General features: G+C 32.8%; 2 protein-coding genes across 3 annotated transcripts in view; both read right to left on the reverse strand.

The window, feature by feature from the left end:
• The window catches only part of LOC113512693 (guanylate cyclase 32E-like), a 225,873-nt gene extending 214,143 nt beyond the window's left edge, over positions 1-11,730 (reverse strand). Inside the window, exon 1 of the mRNA XM_052903469.1 lies at positions 11,643-11,730. The gene's annotated coding sequence lies outside the window, so the exon portion shown is untranslated. The remainder of the gene's footprint in view (positions 1-11,642) is intronic.
• A 5,339-nt stretch (positions 11,731-17,069) lies between these two features.
• The window catches only part of LOC113513475 (galactokinase-like), a 38,065-nt gene continuing 34,182 nt past the window's right edge, over positions 17,070-20,952 (reverse strand). For both annotated transcript variants that reach the window (XM_052903457.1, XM_052903456.1), the window contains exons 8-9: positions 19,350-19,508; positions 17,070-18,150 (exon numbers count right to left, since the gene is read on the reverse strand). In XM_052903457.1, the coding sequence (XP_052759417.1) occupies positions 18,037-18,150; positions 19,350-19,508 (273 nt within the window). In that variant the 3' untranslated portion in view covers positions 17,070-18,036. The remainder of the gene's footprint in view (positions 18,151-19,349; positions 19,509-20,952) is intronic.

Raw genomic sequence — 20,952 nt, forward strand, 5'->3', positions numbered from 1 at the left:
CCGATAGCAGGGAAAATAATGTTTTAATTGGAACAAATTGATAACCTGTTTGTTAATGAATAATTTAAAATGAAATCTCAGGGTTGGCGATATCTGTAAATATTCGTATATTTCTATTTAAAGGAAATGCAAATGATTTATTGATAAATTATTCACAGCCTTTTGTTTTGTAGGTTCATTAATACGAGCAATACAAAAGAGTTATTTTAAGACGAGTCTAAAAGTTTAATCATGATTTCGATGTAAGTAAGCATCATCGTTAAAATAGGAGCTCACATTGAAAGTGAGGCGTTATTTTGTAATTTTTACACTGTATATCTATTTAACATTCTTGATTGCAGGTCTAACCCAAATATTACGGGAGGGAGGAGGAAGAAGTTATTCTGAATGGGGTTTAGCAATCCCACTACCAGCCATATACCCTATCAGATCAACATTTTCGTGGTTCCCTCTGAAAACCATTGTGATTGATTCATTAGTGAATTAGTCATGATGAGCTAACCATCTTCCCTTATCATCCCTCACTGGTGCCCCGCCAGTATATACCGAAAGCGCTGACGGGGTAACCATTCCAATATCATTCATTAAAAATTATTGTAATTCTAAACATAGATTTATTTTTGAGTCACTTATTAAATTATACATATATAAGCACATGTGGTCCCGGCATAGAATAGGCCACCCCTTCCTTTCCCGTGGGTGTCATAAGAGGCAACTAAGGATGGGCGAGAGATGGGCAGCAGCGTCCGTCTTAAAACATCTCAAAAGCCTAACTGCCGTTGTCAATCCGTCTGCCAAGCGTAGCAACTACTGACAAAACCCCTCAAGGGGGAGGCTGATGTTCAACAGTGGACAGTTAAAGGATGATAAGATGATCATGATGATTATGATATAATTTACTAGAGGGAGGCTTTGTACAAAAGTCGATTGCTTGGGTACCTCTGTCCCATTCGTGTTTCAACCGTGAAGCAATTGTGTTTGCATGGCTGTGTTTCGGTTTGAAGGGTGGAATATGGCAGTGACTTTACTGGGTACAAAGGAATAACACCTGAGTCCTCAGGAATGGCAACGCATGGGGGGTATCATGGGCGAAACAGTATACTCTGTTATGTCCATGGTACTGCTCATGTCTATAGGCGACGATTACCACTTTCCATCAGGTAGGCAGCTTGTTTGCCATTCTAAGTTGTATAAAAAAGAATAAGCATGTACTAACTTTAACGTAGTACTCGTAGCCTTAGCGTCAAGTTAATAGTCTAATTATTTGTAAAACTCAAATAATTTATTCCAAGTAGGTGTATAGTAAATTTATAAGTATTATTACTAAGTTAATACTAGGGATAAGTAATTATTTATATTTTCGTTCTATCTATCTAGAAAAACTTTTTGCTCGAAAATAATAGTTATGTAACTTCTTAAACTTTTTCTATTTAATGATCCAATTAAGACAAAAAATTTACATAACCGTTTACTAGTAATAACTGTTTTTTATTTTATTTATTATTATTTTAAAATATATTCTATGAAATTATGTATATATATATATATATATATATATATATATATATATATATATATATATATATATATATATATATATATTCATTATCATCATCATTCATCAGCCATTATCCGTCCACTGCTGGACATAAACCTCCCCCATAGACTGCCATAAAGAACGGTCCGGAGTCACCTATATCCGCTGACTCCCTGCAATGCATTTCAGGTTGTCACTTCATCTAATAGGGGTCGTCCTACACTGCATTTACCCGTACACGATTTATATATATATATATATATATATATATATATATATATATATATATATATATATATATATATATATTCTTTATTGCACTTGTAAGTTACAACTATTAATACATAAAATATTACATAAATACATATACTATAAATACATACCTACCTGATATTAAGATTAGACAGTTCAATTAAAAAAATACAAAAAAAATATATATATATATATATATATATTAATAATAATTCAAACTTTCACACTAACCTTTAATAAAATTAATATTTTGGACATAGATGATATACTATCTAGAGACCGATGAATTATGTGGAATTAAAGGCTTTATAGTTAGTTGATATATGTATATTTTGCTTAGTAGTTGAAGAAGGTTACTAGTAAACTCATAAATTTCAATATATGATATACATATATTGAAATATATAAACTGTTATATTATACGTAAGATGTCATAGAATATATTGAGATGAGAATTTAATGCCGTTAGCAATATAATATTATTTTATTGCATATCAAATTGAACTAGGCAATACAAATATATTCTTTCCTAGATTTCAAAATAAAAAGTTACTATTGCATTTTATATAATAACACAGAGAATATTTATGTAATAAAACAATAAAACGATTTTGTTTTTCGTAAAAACAATTATAGTTATATTATTGACAACCCTAATATGTAGTCTTTATAGTTTTTATTCCAAATCTGTGTCTTTTGAACTATCTGAATGTGATTATAACTGCCACACAATCATGCCAAACGCCAAGTGCTTTCTTCAACACACAACCACGCTTTGGAGGGAGGAAGGGATTGTTAGTAATGGGGTCTAATGAACCCATTGCTAGTAATATACCCTATCAGGTCGACCTCTACGCGGTTCCCCCTGGAAACCATCGTGGTTAATTCTAGTGGAATTCGCCACGATGAGCTAACTGACCTGCTTTCATTCTCATCTATCATCACTCACTGGTGCCCCGCCGGTGTATACCGATAGCGCAGGTGGGGTTACCATTCCATTATCACCCATTAAAAAAAACACGCTTTGAAATTAACTTCCAATAATATTTCCGAACCAATACGACAACATAACCTTTAATAAAAGAGCATAATCCTTTTTAAAAGGCCAGCAGCACACCTGTAATGGCTTTGATGTTGCGGGTGATCATGGGTAGCAGTAGTCGCTTACCATAAATGAGCCGCATGCTCGTTTGCCCCCTGTGTTATAAAATAAAAAGAAAAAAAAATAGAATACTCAATGTTATAAGGGACCAGGCGATGAACCTCTAGTGACACGAGCCTAGAGCAATTTCGTTGTACACTGGCCCGAGCGGGAATCGAACCCAGATTCTCATTTGGGCAAAGCAAAGTGCCCACCGCACGTAATACCCCAAATGTTGCTGGCATCCATAAACTACAGTGACTGTTTATCGTCAATCAGACTGTATGCTTGTTTGCTACTTTTGATCTATAAAAACATTCATCTTTTAGAAATCATTTAAAATGTTTTTAATATAAAAGATGTAAAAAGCTCAGCTTAACTTCGTAGCAGTTTAATCCAGAAAATCCATACAGGAGGGAAGCGTCAACGACTGAATTTCAATTAATGAATGGAACATAAATTTCAATAAAATAAGAATACATACATTTGGCAAATCTCTAAATTTAGCATCTGTCATTGTATTTTTCCTGGGCTTTCTCATCATTAAACAATTTATTCGTTCATATTTTATATGCGTAGATATGCGCATACATAATCGATCTTTTACATGCATTGTTATTCAAGTTTTTAACTTTGTAAATTGCTTAAATGTAAGATATTTTTTACATATTTCTCGCCCTTAATTAATCGTTGAATATAAAGTGTATTTTTTTTTATCTAAAGGGTAAAATCAGAGGGTTGGATAAAAAAAATACATGACTCTAATTAGCATCCTTTTATGCATGAAAGTATTCTGCCGGGCCAGGGCAAAGATAAACTAGAGCCAGATTAGATTCAAAATATGCTCGGGGAAACGTTGGCATAGTCTCAAAAACTGGTCAACTTTTTGTCAGCTAATTGTCAAATTAGCTGACTCGTTTTTTTTTTTATCAGTGTTCTATATACTTACGAATACAATGTATCTTGGCGTACTATTTGTTCAATAAAATAAATATTTACGCATTAAAAAGATGCAAAGATTAAAAGATAAAATAAATATAGAAGTTATAAAGTCATAAATATATATCATGCAAAATTGATGGAAAAGTTGACTCGCTTTTCTCGAAGCATTTGTATGGAGACACTCTATCTATATAATCCAAATCGAGTGTTATCACCACAATGGTGACAGTCGCCAAATACCTCTGACTATATCTGACTATACTGCAAATAAATATTCATTCATTCATTCATTCATATATCAGTAGAAGTTGTGAGTATATTTATCGATATACATACTTATATGTTGCTGTGTGGGCCCGGTATAGAATAAACCACCCCTTCCTTTCCCGTGGGTGTCGTAAGGGCGACTAAGGGACCTCAGTGGTCGAGGAATGGACAACAGTGTCCTCTCTTTTCATCCTCACCAATCATCTCTCACTGGTTCCCGTTAGTGTATACTGATGGGGTTACTATTCCATTATCATGTATCAAAAAAAAAACAGTGCCCTCTTAAAATGTCTATTATGATCTGATACTGCTTATCAGTTTCTATTCACACAAATCCATTATTTATATAATTAAATTTACTTTATTATTTAACTTTATTATTAATTAACTTTTTTTTATACAACTTAGGATGGCAAACAAGCTGACGCCCCACCTGATGGAAAGTGGTAGCCCTCGCCTATAGACATGAGCAGTACCATGGACATAACAGAGTATACTGTTTCGCCCATGATACCCCCCCATGCGTTGCCATTCTGAGGACTCGGGTGTTATTCCTCTGTACCCTGTAAATTCACGCCATATCCCACCCTTCAAACCGAAACACAACTATGCAAACAATACTGCTTTACGGTTGAAACTTTTTTAAAAAAGCAACAGATGAGCTTCTCGCCCGTTCTTCTTGGCTGAAATTGCATTCCGAATGGGCGATAATGATAAAATGACTATTCAAAAATGCTTAAATCTAAGTTTACTTCAATAAAAATATTTCTTTCTTTCTTTCTCCAAGCCTAACTATAGATAGATAGATAGATAGATAGATAGATAGATGACATTTATTACCATTACTAAGAAATTAAAACAACAAAAAGGAAAAAAAAAACAATTAATATTGCTGGTAATAGGAGCCGCCTCAGCTATTGCTATATATGTACAGCTCCAGCGAGATGTACCTATATAGCGCTGATTTTCAGGCGGCCCCTTAACTTCTTTACCTTTAGCATGCGTGCGGGTCGCTAATACCTATTTCTCGGATGGGAGACTCAACACGCTTACCAACAAATACATAATACATTACAACACATACATAAAACATTACAATAAATACATAAAACATTACAACAAATACACAAAAAATTACATCCAAAACCGAGAAGAATAAACTCTGAATAAATTATCGCACTTCACAATGACAGCATCATAAAAAAATAAAAAAAAGAACGTGAAGCGTCAGTTTCTCAACTGTTTTGAATTTGTTTCTCCAATAAGACTTTTTTAAGTTTATTTTTTAAAGTAATTTGGGACATATTAACATGCAAAGGAGGTGGTAGATCATTCCAGATTTTTGCTGCAGAAAACCTGAAACTTCCTCTAAAGAAAACAGTTTTATGTGCAGGAAGCTTAATTCTGTCTGTAAATTTACTTCTAGTATTTCGACTATGTATATCTTTCGTCCAAAAAATTTTTTCATATAGATACTTAGGTTTTTTATTATGTGCAATTTTATGAATGAAACTGGCCAAATGGAGTTCTCTTCGATATGACATATTCAAGATACCCTTATCATTAAGTATTGGAGTAATTCGACCGCGTTTTGGAACATTACAACAGTAACGTACACATGCGTTTTGAACTCGTTGTATGGCATGAGCAGTTTTTGCTAGTAACCTGGGGCCGTAAACCACGTCACAGTAATTAAAATGTGATAGAACTAATGATTCTACTAGAGTGAACCTGACCTTTTCGGAAAGATATTTCCTAATACCATACAATACCTTTAATCTGTAGAATGCGTTTCTAATCTTTGTATTAATGTGATCTATATATCGTAAGTTACTATCTAATAACAGGCCGAGATTTTTTGCTGTGGAAACTTTCTCGATTCCTTGATTATTTATTATGATGTTCATGTTACAGTTACAGTTATAGTTGCCAACTCACTTGCTAAGCGTGGCAAATACTGGCACAACCTCCCAATAGAGGGAGGTCTATAATCAGCAGCGAACAATTAACGACTGATATGATATGGTATATATATATATATATATATATATATATATATATATATATATATATATATATATATATATATATATATATATATAAATAAGATATATAAAAATATATATGTATATTTTTATTACTACAGTATTCTACCAGTTTGTAATGATTCCAATTTATTTTTCTTAAAAATATGGATCGACAATAACAAAAAACCAGTCCAACTACCATTCTCATTGGAATTAAAAATAATTTGAACCTGAAGATATGTTTATTGAAATTTCCCTGACTATGTTATATTTATAAATTAGCGTTATATATTCAATATGCCGAGTACCCAGCGCCAATTATGTATATAATATTTTATTTTTATATAATTGGTGCTTCAAACTCTAACGGCAATTCCAATTGTAGCTACTAAGGTGTAGATAAAATTTTTCATTGATGTATCTATGTATTTATAACAGAAATTAACTAAATCTAAGGTTACATGTGAGATATTCATACCATTCATTCATTTCCCATACACTGCCATAAGGAACGGTCCTGAGCCACCCGTACTCGTATACACTCTCTGCAATGCATCTGAGATCGTCACTCTATCTAATGGAGGTTGTGAGCGAAAGGACAGAACATACCAGCATGGTATGGAAACATGGTGTTTTTAGAAGAATAATATAATTATATAAAATATATAGGTACAGAACAAACCAAGGAAGCAATAAAGCGAACGTAAACAAAAAATAAACTGACAGTAACTTCAAATCACAAACAAAAACTTCTTTTTAATAAAATTAAAAAAGAAACTAAAAAGGTGCGTCGTGCACAGTCGTTCTACACGTCCTTTAAGACATCATTTTTAGATTTATTTATGTATCGGCAATTTTGGGCGAGATTAAAATAGTCATCATGACTTAATAGAGTAGACAGACAGATAGATAGATAAACTTTTTATTTGAGCCATTTATGACACACGTAAATTTACAAATAAGTTTATACAATTAAATTAAGTTTCACCAAGTGTGTCGCAGTGACCCAAATAGGCTACAACTCAATGATGGTTTTGCTTAAAAGCAAAGCACTGATTTTCAGCTGCAGCCTGAAGTAAGGCTACACGGACGCGTGCAACAAACCCAGAGTGTAACCTATGTAACCAATTTAATAGCCAAAGATAAAATTGTATTATATAGGTACATACTTATATAAATGATGCATAAGTACCTCGTTGACTACACCATAAGTCAATAATTCAAATCTAACGTATATCAAATTAAAAAAAAAAAAAACTATATATAGACTAAACAAATGTAAGATATGACGATACGCTCGCCCATTCCCACGTTGAATTCAAATACGCTTGACGAAATTCATATTTCGTTTTCACCACAATATTAAAAATAAAGTAATAAAAATATTTTTTATTTAAGTATTCTTAATTTATGAGCATTTTTGAATATTCGTTTTCTTTTATTAATCAGTGGGCGGTGGGGGGAATGGTATTGTTAGTAATGGAGACTGAGAATCCTACTGCTAGCAATATACCCAACCAGGTCGACCTCCTCGCGGTTCCCTCTGGAAACTATCATGGTTAATTCCTGATGAATTCATCATGATAGGCTAACTGGCCTGTTTTCATTCTCATCTATCACCCATCACTGGTGCTCCGCCAGCGTATCCCGTTAGTGCAGGCGGGGTTACCATACCATTTTCACTCATCAAAAAAAAATCTGTGGGCGGTATGTTCAGTTCGGAATTTGATTTGAGTTGAGAACAACAGGCGAGAAAGTCAGCTGTTGCTTTTTCTTACAAATGATGAGTTTACAAAAAAAAATGGTATTAACAGTCGCAAATGACCCTAACTACTTCATGAGTGATTACAGTAGTGCATATACTTATATTTATTTCAATTATTATTTAATTAAATCCTATTCCAGCAATTTATAGATACTAACTGAAGATGTTTAGCCCTTAAGGCGCTATAAAGTAACAAACAAACAAACTAGCTTTCACATTTAACCCTTCTTTGCATAACGGTGGAAATTTCCATCATAACATTGAATGCCCGAAAATTATATAAAAGAACAAGTTCACTTTAAGTTGATCGTGTCTGGATAACTTTTTAATGTCAATTGCAGAAAAAAAACATAGCTATCAAATGTATATTTTTAACCATTTTACCAATAAAAAAAATAATGCAAAGAAGGGTTAAAAACGAGTTAACGGCCCACCTGATAGAAAATGCTGACTGATGCCTATAAACATGAACTATATATGTATATATAAATCAACTATAGACATCAGAGTTAATATTCATTTTACAGTTAAAGTCACTATATATTTGCATACTAAAATTTCCTTATTTATTTCACGAAAATATAGTCTTGGAAAAATAATGAAAAACCAGTGGGTTGTTAATAAAGGAGACACCGCCCTAATAACAACAAATGTCAAATGGGGGTCACGCAAATTAATCTAGTTACTTACGTTGATGTATTTTTAGACGTGTGTTATTATGTATGGTGATTTCAAAATTACCAGTGGAACAGAATATTTCACCAATATAAATAAACAAAACCAAATATAAATTTCTTTTTTCTTTTTTTTTTTTCATTTAAGAGTTTCCTCTTGTCGGTGCAACTAATTCATGCATCTTCTTCCAGCCAGCTCTATCCCAGGCCATATCCTTTATCCCCCTATACGACATGACACCTAGTGTTTCCTCTATCTGTCCCATGTAGTTGTTCCTCGGTCTTCCTCTTCCTCTTTTGCCCTCTATTTTTCCTTCTACTAAGCTCTTAAAAAACTCGTCATATCGTATAAGGTGGCCCAGCATTTTGCCTCTTCTATTCTCTTTAAATCTTTAAATTTCTTGTCAATACATAAATAATTCTAGCATCTTCCAGCATAGAAAATACTTCTAAAATGTTTATAAAATAAAATAAAAATATATTTTAATATTTTCTAAACAAAAGTCTATAAAAAAATATATTTTGATGCAAAAAGACAAATCATTGGACTGAAAACGAGGATCGATCAGGAAAAAGGACAAGTATAGGGAGCATTTTTATATCACGAACCCAGAAAAACAAGGCCACATCGAATTAAGGTATAGACTAAACTCGAATTCTACGCATCCTAATTTTTTTCTCTACATACATACATACCATACATATCTGTCACGCCTATCTCCCATTAGGGTAGGCAGAAACAATGGAACACCAAATGCTTCGATTCAAACAAACCTCTTTCGCTTCTTCCACACTCATCAATCTTTTCATACACGCTCGCCGGTTACGGGTACTTTTAATTTGGCCCTTCTTCAACGCGTCGCCTATTTGGTCAACATACGTCCGTCTAGGGCGGCCCCTACCGACATCTGCATTTTTTTCTTTTTTTCTTAATTTAAAATAGTCAAGTTATTGTGTTGTTAAGTAGTTGTGTCGTGTTTATTATTAACGTGATGCCTAAAAATGTTTTAAAATGCGTAAACTTAGATTAAGGGATCTTATATATTGAAACATAAATAACCTTAAACATATAAATAAGTGACTGAGTGAGGTTTATATTCAGCAGTGGACAGATAATGGCTGAGATGGTGATGATGATGATGCATAAATAAAAAAATATATATATTTTGGTCCACAGATTAACTGTGTAACTGTCTTGTCAAAAAAAAATTAAAAAATATATTGCTAATGTTATGTCGATTGATGGAATCTAACAGTACGTAATACTTGTAAATCTGTTCAAGTTATGATGAAATAATATCCATAGTACTGTTTATGTTTACAGGCGACGGTAACCACTTTCCATCAAGTGGGCCGTCTCCTTGTTTTAAAGAGAGAGAAAAAATTATTTAGTGACATACATAGACACTACACAGTCATCCAAACACAACTGCTTCACGGTAGAAACACGAATGGGACAGAGGTACCCAAGCAATCGACTTTTGTACAAAGTCTCGTTCTGGTAAGCGCAACAATGAAATTAAATAACAAGCAACAATAACACAAATATTAGTGTTTTTTTTTTTAATGGGTGATAATGGAATGGTTACTTCACCCGCGCTATCGGTATACACCGGCGGGGCACCAGTGAAAAATGATAGGTGGGGATAAAGCAGGTCAGTTCAATATACAGGCATATATGGATAGAAAATATGAATCTTAAATTTATCGGTGAAGTGTGGTACAAGTAAGCTGAAATCATTCTTATTGTTTTCTATCATTAATATATAAACGTATAATATAATATTTATACATATATATATAAAAATTAATGTCACTTTTCGTTGTAATTTTATAACTCAAGAACGGGCTCACCTATCTAAACCAAATGATTAGGCTTTATTCGGACTATTTAGTAGATGGTTTATGTAAAATCGCTCGAGCGGTTCTTCATTTATCACATTTTTTGTAGCAAATGAATTCAATAAATGGCGGATCATTTTTTTAATGGGGCTGTTTGTGTCAAATTCAAACTTTTTTTAAGATGGGGATTGTACTGTCAAATTGAAACTTTTTTCAGTGTTGACAGGACAGTACAAGCATGTTGTTATGTCATTCATGCGGTCTTTCATTTTTTTTTATTATTTCATTTTATACGTAGCGAAGCACGTACCGAGCTGCTAGTATTAATATATAAAAAAAACTCACATAAATTATGTAAAATCTGAAAATATTACATTCCTTCTTAGGACAGTTATGTCATGACGTCTCATGCTACTCATTATTTTCTTAACTGAACTCATTTTTGTTCCTTACTCGTCCGGCGGGCTTTGTTTGTTTATCTCATCGTGTATCCTTCGCGACCCACGCACACTTGATAAAGTGGTTACACTTTTCATCCACGACGCACTGTCCGTAAATAGAGGTATCGCAAAATGGTATCACATGTATTATTTAATTATATTGATATAGTTGATTGTTATTATTTTAATTTAATTAATTTTGTTTACTTTTTCTATAATTTATTTAATACTTTATTGCACCAAAATTATAGGATTTGTTGAACAATTTTCGATAAGTATAGTGTAGTACAAAAGGCGGTGTTATTGCTAAACAATCACTTCCGGACAACGGTGTGCCAAGTGCCAACCAAGGTGGCGCGTTAAAAAAATAGATTCAGTATACTGCTACAAACATTTAAATGCCCGTATATTAATTATTAGTAACATGTGTTAATTTTCGTTTATACAGAAGTAAATTTGTAAGAGTGGGTTTTCCTATAATTATGAAAATCTATAAATAGTAAAAAATCAAACAGACGACAGATGTTTCCCAAAACAATTTTTTGCCAATTTCTTATGGCACGGCTGAGAGGAAAGCCTATGTTCACCAGAAGACAGATAAAGACTGATATGATGATGAAGATGATGATGCAGAAGGTGATGGTGATGAAGGTGATGATGATAGTGATGATGATGATTAATTATTATTTTAAATCCTGTTTAAATCCATCCCCATTATCGTACATAATTTAATTATAACAAACAATTACACTTACCAATTAATTTAATTATAAATATTTTATTGTGAAATAACAATCCAAAACTGTAGCCTTTAGTTCACATATTTCAAAAACAAAGTTTTTTTTTTTATTTTTAATGTTTATAAACAAGAATTATTTAACGTCCACAAAAAACTAAACAATATAGTTAGCTATTTCCACTATAAATAGTTAGTATTTTCAATCATAACTAATAAAAATTTCACTTATAAACCCAATCTTGTTTTCGATAAATTTCTAAAGTTCGCCAAAGAGAACTGCGACTCTGTAGAGAGACCGAAAGTGGCGTGCACTTGAATCGAACGACGTCGGTAGACTGAACGCAGAAATTGAAGGAAACCCTCGTATCGGAGCACAACTACGTGTATCAAAAAAAAAATATCCTTCGTTTATGTAAACAACTCTCTTCAAAGTGTGTACACGGGAGATCATACTTTATTGAAATTGGAATGGATCTAATAAGAATCTCAATATTGACAGACAAAGCGCAGCTTAAACCCGAATGCCTGGAATTTTGGAAGGAATTTTTCATTAGCATAGTTACGCTAAGAAAGGATTTTAGAGATTTTTTTTTTATTCAACTTAGAATGGCAAACAAGCTGACGGCCCACCTGATGGAAAGTGATAACTGTCGCCTATAGACATGAGCAGTACCATGGACATAACAGAGTATACTGTTTCACCCATGATACCCCCCATGCGTTGCAATTCCTGAGGACTCAGGTGTTATTCATCTGTACCCAGTAAATTCACGCCATATCCCACCCTTCAAACCGAAACACAGCCATGCAAACACAACTGCTTTACGGTTGAAACACGAATGGGACAGAAGTACCCAAGCAATCGACTTTTGTACAGTCTCCCTCTGGTGAAAAGAACAATATGAAAGTTTATAAATTGATTGAAATAGAGTAATCTTTTAGGACACACTGTGAGCTGAATTATGTAATTATGCCACAAAAATCCATTAACATTCTAGTCTCTCTCTCTCTCTCTCTCTCTCTCTCTACAAGTAGGAATAAGAGAAGGACTCTATAGGTGTTTTTTTTAATAATAATAATAATAATAATTTATTTATTTGCTAGAAATGTGGTAATAATAATGGTCTTAAATATAATCTCTCTCTCTCAAATCTTAGGTATATTAATAGCCTAGTAGGATCAATCCATAAATATTGGCAGCCGCGCACATACTAGTGGTAGCAGACTAAACAAATACAAATACAAACTAAACAAAAACAAATACATAACAAGTCAATAATATAACAAATGTCATACAATACTTAATATTATTAATGAATGAATAAGGTATGATGCACTCCTCTATGCTAACGTTATACAATGGCGGAGTACCAGTGTAGAATAAAAAGTCGATAAAATCGAGTCAGTTCACCTATCGTGGCGAATTCAGTAGCAATTAACCACGATGATTCCCATGGGGAACCGCGGGGAGGTCGACCAGACGAGGTATATTGCTACCGATGGAGACTAATTTTCCAATTACTAACATTCCCTCCTCCCTCCCTTTATAGGATAATTACCCTACTATACCATGATTACCTAACTTTCCATAAGGTAAACCGTCAGATGATATGTGTTTCTTAGAAAAAAAACCAACGCATGTTTATTACGATCTAAAAATATACCATAGAGTCTATGACACCATAGATACTCTGTAATATATACACACAATAAAAAAAACTTTTTGTCGGAAAAAGCTCAAACAATTTATAATATAAATAATAAATATTATTATTATAATCTCTTCCTATAAATTATATTTATTACATTGAATTCACTTATTATATTACAAGTACTTAGTAAGTAACCCTGCGGAGTGAGGCCCTGGTGACCTGTAATACAGTATTCTTATACCTATCTCAGGCACCAGTCTCTCACAATTATATTTATAATTTGATTACCTTAATATAAGCATGTCTCATTGTATCTCACTGTGATGAATTGTGAAGAGAAAATAAATCTATTTATTATTATTATTATTAATTTTTCAAGCGTATAAAGTGTAAATGATATTGTATGTTAATTACATTGATGTATAAATAACCTAGATATATAATTAGAGATAGGACCAGAGGGAGACTTTGTACAAAAGTCGATTGCTTGGGTACCTCTGTCCCATTCGTGTTTCTACCGTGAAGCAGTTGTGTTTGCATGGCTGTGTTTCGGTTTGAAGGGTGGAATATGGCAGTGACTTTACTGGGTACAGAGGAATAACACCTGAGTCCTCAGGAATGGCAACGCATGGGGGGTATCATGGGCGAAACAGTATACTCTGTTATGTCCATGGTACTGCTCATGTCTATAGGCGACGATTACCACTTTCCATCAGGTGGGCCATCAGCTTGTTTGCCAATCTAAGAGGTATAAAAAAAAGTAATAAAAAAATATATATTTAAAAATAAAAAAAATTCTTTGAGATCACTGCCAGCTGGTGGGGTGCCTAGGATACTTGCTGCATTTCCACGCTGAATAGCAATGGAAATGCGTTGACCAAAGTATAGGCCATCCTTCTGGTCACCAGAGGTTTCCACCAGCCGGCGTAAATAAACATAAATTATGAAAGTAACAATAATAATTATACAACATGTTTAGGGGGAGAAGGGATTGTTAGTAATGCGGATTATCAGTTCCATTGCTAATAATATACCCTAACAGATCGACCTCCCCGTGGTCTCCTCTGGAAACCATCGTGCTGAATTCCAAGTGTATTCATCACGATGGGCAAACTGACCTGCCTTTCCATCCTCACCTATCATCTATCGCTGGTGCCCCGCCAGCGTATACCGTTAGTGCAGGCGGGGTAACCATTCCTTTATCATCCATTAAAAAAAAATTATGCAACAGGAATTGTTACTATATGACAAATAAAATATATAATAAATTACCGACAAAATACAGTAATCTGACAGACAAAAAATATGAGAATCTTTACAGTTGGCTTATTGAGAAATGTTTGTATTCACTTAAAGACTATTTTAATATAAAATTTTAAGAACAAATTCCAAATTAAATATTTGCACGCTATACGGTTGAATGAGGAGGTCCTGCTTAGGGTTACGGAAAAAAGACAAATTATTAGAACTATTGAGGACAGAAGGGGAAAAATGTTAGGACACTTGATACGACACGACGAACTTATGAACACTATAATAGAAGGTAAAATAGAAGGAAGGAGGGGAAGAGGGAGACCGAGGCATAGTTACATCATGCAGATCAAGGAAGGAGTTGGTGTCGTGTCGTATCAAGAGGTGAAGAGACTCGCTGAAAATCCTAGTAAGTGGCAAGAGCTACATGGACAAGAGCGCAGCTCTTAAATAGAATAGATAGATAGACGGTTAAATGCAGTCTTTTTTTAACATTAAATACTTTTTATTTAATAACCTTTATTAATTATTTTATTTACGTAGTTATTTTTGCCGCGAAAGTGAGACAAATACCATAGACTAAACAACATATTAAACCTGAGCGTAGCTTCCAATTTCTCGCGACGACACCTTCAGATGACCTTATTTGTATTACTAGACTAAGATGCGGCTTTATTTTCGACTAACTTTCAAAATGGAGGTACTCAATTCAGTTGAATCTTTCTTTAAGTTTTTTACCACATAACTCTGTTATAAATAGGGTTAGGTTATTACATAGCAATATCAATATATTTTAGTTGCAATATGTATATACTATATATATTATACATATATATACATTATATATATATAGGGCATCAGTGAGAGATGATAGTGAGAATGAAACAAGCCAGTTAGCCCACTGTAACGAATTCAACAAGTAGAATAAGAAGAAGTATTAGAAGTAGAATTTCGATTATCCGAACATCGATTAACCGAATATTCCATTATCCGGAGTAATTCTTCACGGCTCTAATTAGCGATTTAGAAATGGTAATTAATTAGGTAATTAGGTGTTATGTAATCCATTATCTTTATAGCTTGTAATTTTTTACATCGTATTGTCTATATGGCATATGTAAAACCCTTTACATAATAAAAAAATATTACAATTTAATTGGTTTGGTCATTTGGAGAGGATGGATAAAAGAAGAATTACGAAGGAGATTTATCGAGCAAGAATGAATGGAGATGTCGGTAGGGGCCGCCCTAGACGGACGTATATCGACCAAATAGGCGACGTGCTGAAGAAGGGCCAAATTAAAAGTACCCGTAACCGGCGAGCGTGTATGACAAGATTGATGAATGTGGAAGAAGCGAAAGAGGTTTGTTTGAATCGAAGCATTTGGCGTTCCATTGTTTCTGCCTACCCTAATGGGAGACAGGCGTGACAGATATGTATAATGTATGTATGTACAATTTAATTATGTATTGTTTGATTTGACTTTGAAATCGATAATCCGAATTTACGATTATACGGTTTTATTTGATTAATGTAATCGTGATGCTACTGTAAATATTTTCACTTACACATTTTTATTTCTTTGCATTTCCGAGAAACATGTCATATTGTCGTGGATAGTCTATAAAGCAAATTATTTTATTTATTTATTTATTTATTTATATAGGTTACTTAAATATATCTTAACTAAGGAAAATTAACAGTAAAACACAGTCGACTCCTGCTCTAGGAATCTTAACTGTCCCCAAGGCACCTCTTATAGTAATTCGAATAAATTTGTTTGATACTCAATAAATTAAAGTACAAAAATAATTGTTCTAAGAAGATTAAACAGGTATAATACCTTTTATATAATTATCATGATTTACATATACTTCTATATTAATATTGTAAAGAGAAAATATAGATAAATAGATAGATAGGTACTCTTTATTATTCCCTCCAAATGATTATAATAGTATACTTATTATAGATATCAACAGCTACAAGAAATGATCATAGTGAGAAAACAAAAACAATTATGTTTGTATGTTTGTTTATAATGGCTAAACTAAAAAGCTATTTAATCGATTTTAATAATTCTTACACCAACAAAAAGCTACATTATCAGCGAATAAGATCAAAAGAATTAAAGATCTCTATGAAATTACAATAATGTAACTCAAGGTATCAAAATTTTGTCTATTAAAACATATATATATATATATATATATATATATATATATATATATATATATATATATATATATATATATATTTAGTACCATATATATACTGTTTCATCCATGATACCAGCCATGCGTTGCCATTCCTGAGGACTCAGGTGTTATATATATATTTACCCTTCAAACCGAAACACAGCCATGCAAACACAATATATATATATATATATCTGGTGAATATATATATATATATATATATATATATATATATATATATATATATATATATATATATATATATATATATATATATACATATATATTAATAGTGTGAAAAATAAATTTTTATTTGCTTTTTATACAACAAATTTCGACAATAAACATGCGAAAATAACTTCTTTAATCATCACAAAATTTATATACCTTACAAAATTATAAAAGGAATTATCAATATCGGTACTGAATTGAAACAGCGTGTGTTGAATAGAAAGTAATAAAAATGTAAAAAGAATTACACAAAAATGTTGCATCACAAAGGACGTAAAAGCTATTTCTAAATTAATTCCGTCCCTCTATGTAACACAGTCACTGTGTTACAAATAAATTTCATTTCATTTCATTTTAACAAATAACTAACCCGACCATGAGACAGTCTGATGATATCCAATAAAAGTAGAAATAAAAAATCAATTGACACACATTCAGTGTTTCGATTTATTATTCTCGTAGATTTTATTTTAATTTGCCATGTGGTCCCGGCATATAATAGGCCGCCGCTTCCTTTTCCGTGGGTTTCGTAAGAGGCAACTAAGAAAGGTCGAGGGACGAACATCAGCGTCCCTCTTAAAACATCTCCAAAGCGTAACTGTGGTTGCCAATCCGCCTGCTAACCATACTTAGCAGGCTTATGTTCAGCTCAATTATTTACATTGCTATTAATTACATTTAGATTATGTATCTGTGATAATTTTAACAAAACTTGCAAAATAATTATTTTGCAACAGACCTTTCACACATATACATATATATATTAGTAAGAATATACGCACAGACATATACTCAAACAACATTATAATTCCCTCCATTTTAAAACATTCGGCTCAGAGCCGTAGCTAAACCAAATTTTAAGACCAAAAGAACTTTTTGATAGGGCAAAAGCCATAATTGAGTGACTTCGAAAAAGCGAATCTGTCTAATTTTCTTGGGGCCTTTCATTTTAAGATAAGGCATTGCCCCTCCCCCCCCCCCCCCTAGCTACGGCCATGATTCAGATAAAATTTGTAGAACTGTTGAAGAAACACCAAACATTCTCTAACTTTATCTAAATGCAAATTTTAAACTGTATTACAATTTATGCGTTCTTGCTCCATCGTTTGGCTGACATATTAAAAATGTAGGATTCCCTTTATAATTTTCTACTACAGCTCTCTTCAAATTATCGACTTGATCTTTCTTTACCTGAAAATAATATTATAATAATGACAGTGTTAATATTTTGAACATTTAATTCATTTGTCCTTTTATTTTCATAATAAGGGCATGTTATTTAAATATTCCTGTTCACAGCTTAGTAGGTCATTTTTTTTATGCAACTTAGAATGGCGTACAAGCTGACCTCATGAAAAGTGGTAACCGTCGTCTATAGACATGAGCAATACCATGGACATAACAGAGTATACTGTTTCGACCATTATACCTCCCATGCGTTGCCATTCCTGAGGACTCAGGTATTATTCCTCTGTACCCTGTAAATTCACTGCCATATCCCACCTTTCAAACCGAAACAGCCATGCAAACACAACTGCTTTATGGTAGAAACACGGATGGGACATAGTTGCCCAAGCAAACGATATAGATATGAGCAGTGTGCTCATACTCGTATTTATAAGCGACGGTTACCACTTTCCATCAGGTGGGCCGTCAGCTTGTTTGCTATTCTATGTTGCATAAAAAAATTACATTGGTAGTTTTTTTTAATGAATGATAATGAAATGGTAACCCCCCTGCACTATCGGTATATACTGGTGGGGCACCAGTGAAGGATGATAGGTGAGGATGAAACAGGTCAGTTAGCCCATCGTGACGAATTCAACAAAAATAGTTCACGATGATTTCCAGGGGGAACCACGTGGAGGTCGACCTAATAGGGCATATTGCTAGCAATGGGGCTGTCAAACTACATTGCTAACAATCCCTTTCCCCCCAATTACATTGGTATTGACTTAATCACTGGTTACCACAGCATGCATTAATTATTTCAGAAGAAGAAGAATATTTTATAACTTAACTAAATGTTTAGCTAAAATAACTATTTTAGTTGAACTACATAGAAATAAGACGTGCCGAAATATATATTATATTTGTATATATGTAAAAAGAAATTAATATCAATTCTGTTAACTGTGTATTAAATTTAATTTACGCAATGTACTTGGAAAAGCAAACTGATTGCTCGCCAAATGGGAAATGGTAAAAGTCACCATATAATGCGAACAAAATATGAAACATACTGTGCCGCACTCTTTGAGCTTTCCCGCCCTTGACGACACGAATGTCCGTCCAATGTCAGAGATTGTACTAAATACCACCACTTCCCCCTAATTATCTATAAATTTTCCATCAAAAAAACACATTAGCGTTATGGGGCCATTACTCACCAAGGTTACGACACACCCTCCAAAGCCACCTCCTGTCATCCGTGCCCCCAGCACTCCTGGTACGTCCTTCATTATTTCAACGAGCTCATCCAATTCTGGACAAGACACCTCCATCAATTTGCTTAGAGAATAATGCGATTGGAAGAATAATTTGCCAACCTGTAAAAGGAAAAAATACGTAACGACAAGCAAATTCTGAGTTACTTTAAAATCGCTATTATTGTATACTATCTGCATCCCGCGGCTTTACCCGCGTGAATCAATATATAAAATATCCTATGTACTAAGGTATATTGTAAATTAATATATTATAAGTAAATGTGTTAAAATATTTTCGTCTGGGTGACGTCCAACTAAAGACACCTGCACATTTCAGAAGTTTTTATGACAAATCGTTTGGGTACTATGCAAGCTGTTCGACTATGGAATAGTCTACCAACTTCTTTACAAACTAAACAGTACCTACTAAGTTTTAAAACAAAAATTAAGATATTCTTAATATATATATTAATGTATTTATATATACATGTATTTATTTATTTAAATGTATATATGGATTTGTTTAAATTGTATCAGTAACTTAAAATGTACATTTATATATTCACATTATTGTAATTATACATATATTTGAATGTATTAAAAAAAAACGAACAGACTTTCGTGCCTCCAGTCTTCTTCGTCCAAAGGTTGCCTGGAAAAGATCGCTCTTAGCCATAAGGCCGCCCGTTGTTTTGTCAGTGTAAACAAAAAAATAAAACCCAATTTATAACCAATTTCCTTCATTCCATTTCTGAAATTGTTTAAAAATAATATGTTTGTGATACATGTACAATATTGTTCTGCAACCACTTAACCGACTTTTGTTTGTGAATATACCATATATCCATCTTGTAAGTCTTGTAGGATAGTTCTAAACCAAATTTTTGATATAAATATAATCTTATTTTTTTTTTTTGTATATGTACTCATTGTAGCTAGTATAATTTGTGCGTTGTAAGTAATGCAAATAAATTATATATCCATTTATCAAATAAATAAATAAATATAGATTATTTATATAGAAATCAAAATTATTAATTAAAGATTGTGTCCCACAAAAAAACCGACTTCAAGTGCTAATATACCAATCTAAAAACTAAACTATTGAACAGATTCTGTTAAAATTTCTGTAAAACTGTAAGAATATTCTTTCAGACAAAAAAATAATTGTCCAAAAATGTTTACAATAAAAAATACAATCGAATTGAGAGTCTCGTTCTTTTTGAAATCAGTTGAAAATCACATATCACTATCGAGTTATGAGGTAACAAATATAAAAAAATACAACCAAATTGAAAAGCGCCTTATTTTTAGAGTAGTTCGTTATTATTATATTAACTTTCACGATGACTTATAGAGCCATTACGGCACCGAGAAATGACAAGATAATAAAACAAACTTCCCCATTAATAAAGAAATAGTATCAAATCAAGTGTGTTTGATAAAAATTGTGTGGGCGAAAGTTATATCTTGGCCCCCCGAGATTTTTCCGCCACTCATTATCCTTATTAAATGCCCTTTAATTTAAACCCTGAATTAGATACTATAGGTAAGAAGTACCTTT

The sequence above is a fragment of the Galleria mellonella genome, unplaced genomic scaffold (assembly GCF_026898425.1).
Source record: "Galleria mellonella isolate WM207_F2 unplaced genomic scaffold, CSIRO_AGI_GalMel_v1 utg139, whole genome shotgun sequence".
NCBI lineage: Eukaryota > Metazoa > Arthropoda > Insecta > Lepidoptera > Pyralidae > Galleria > Galleria mellonella.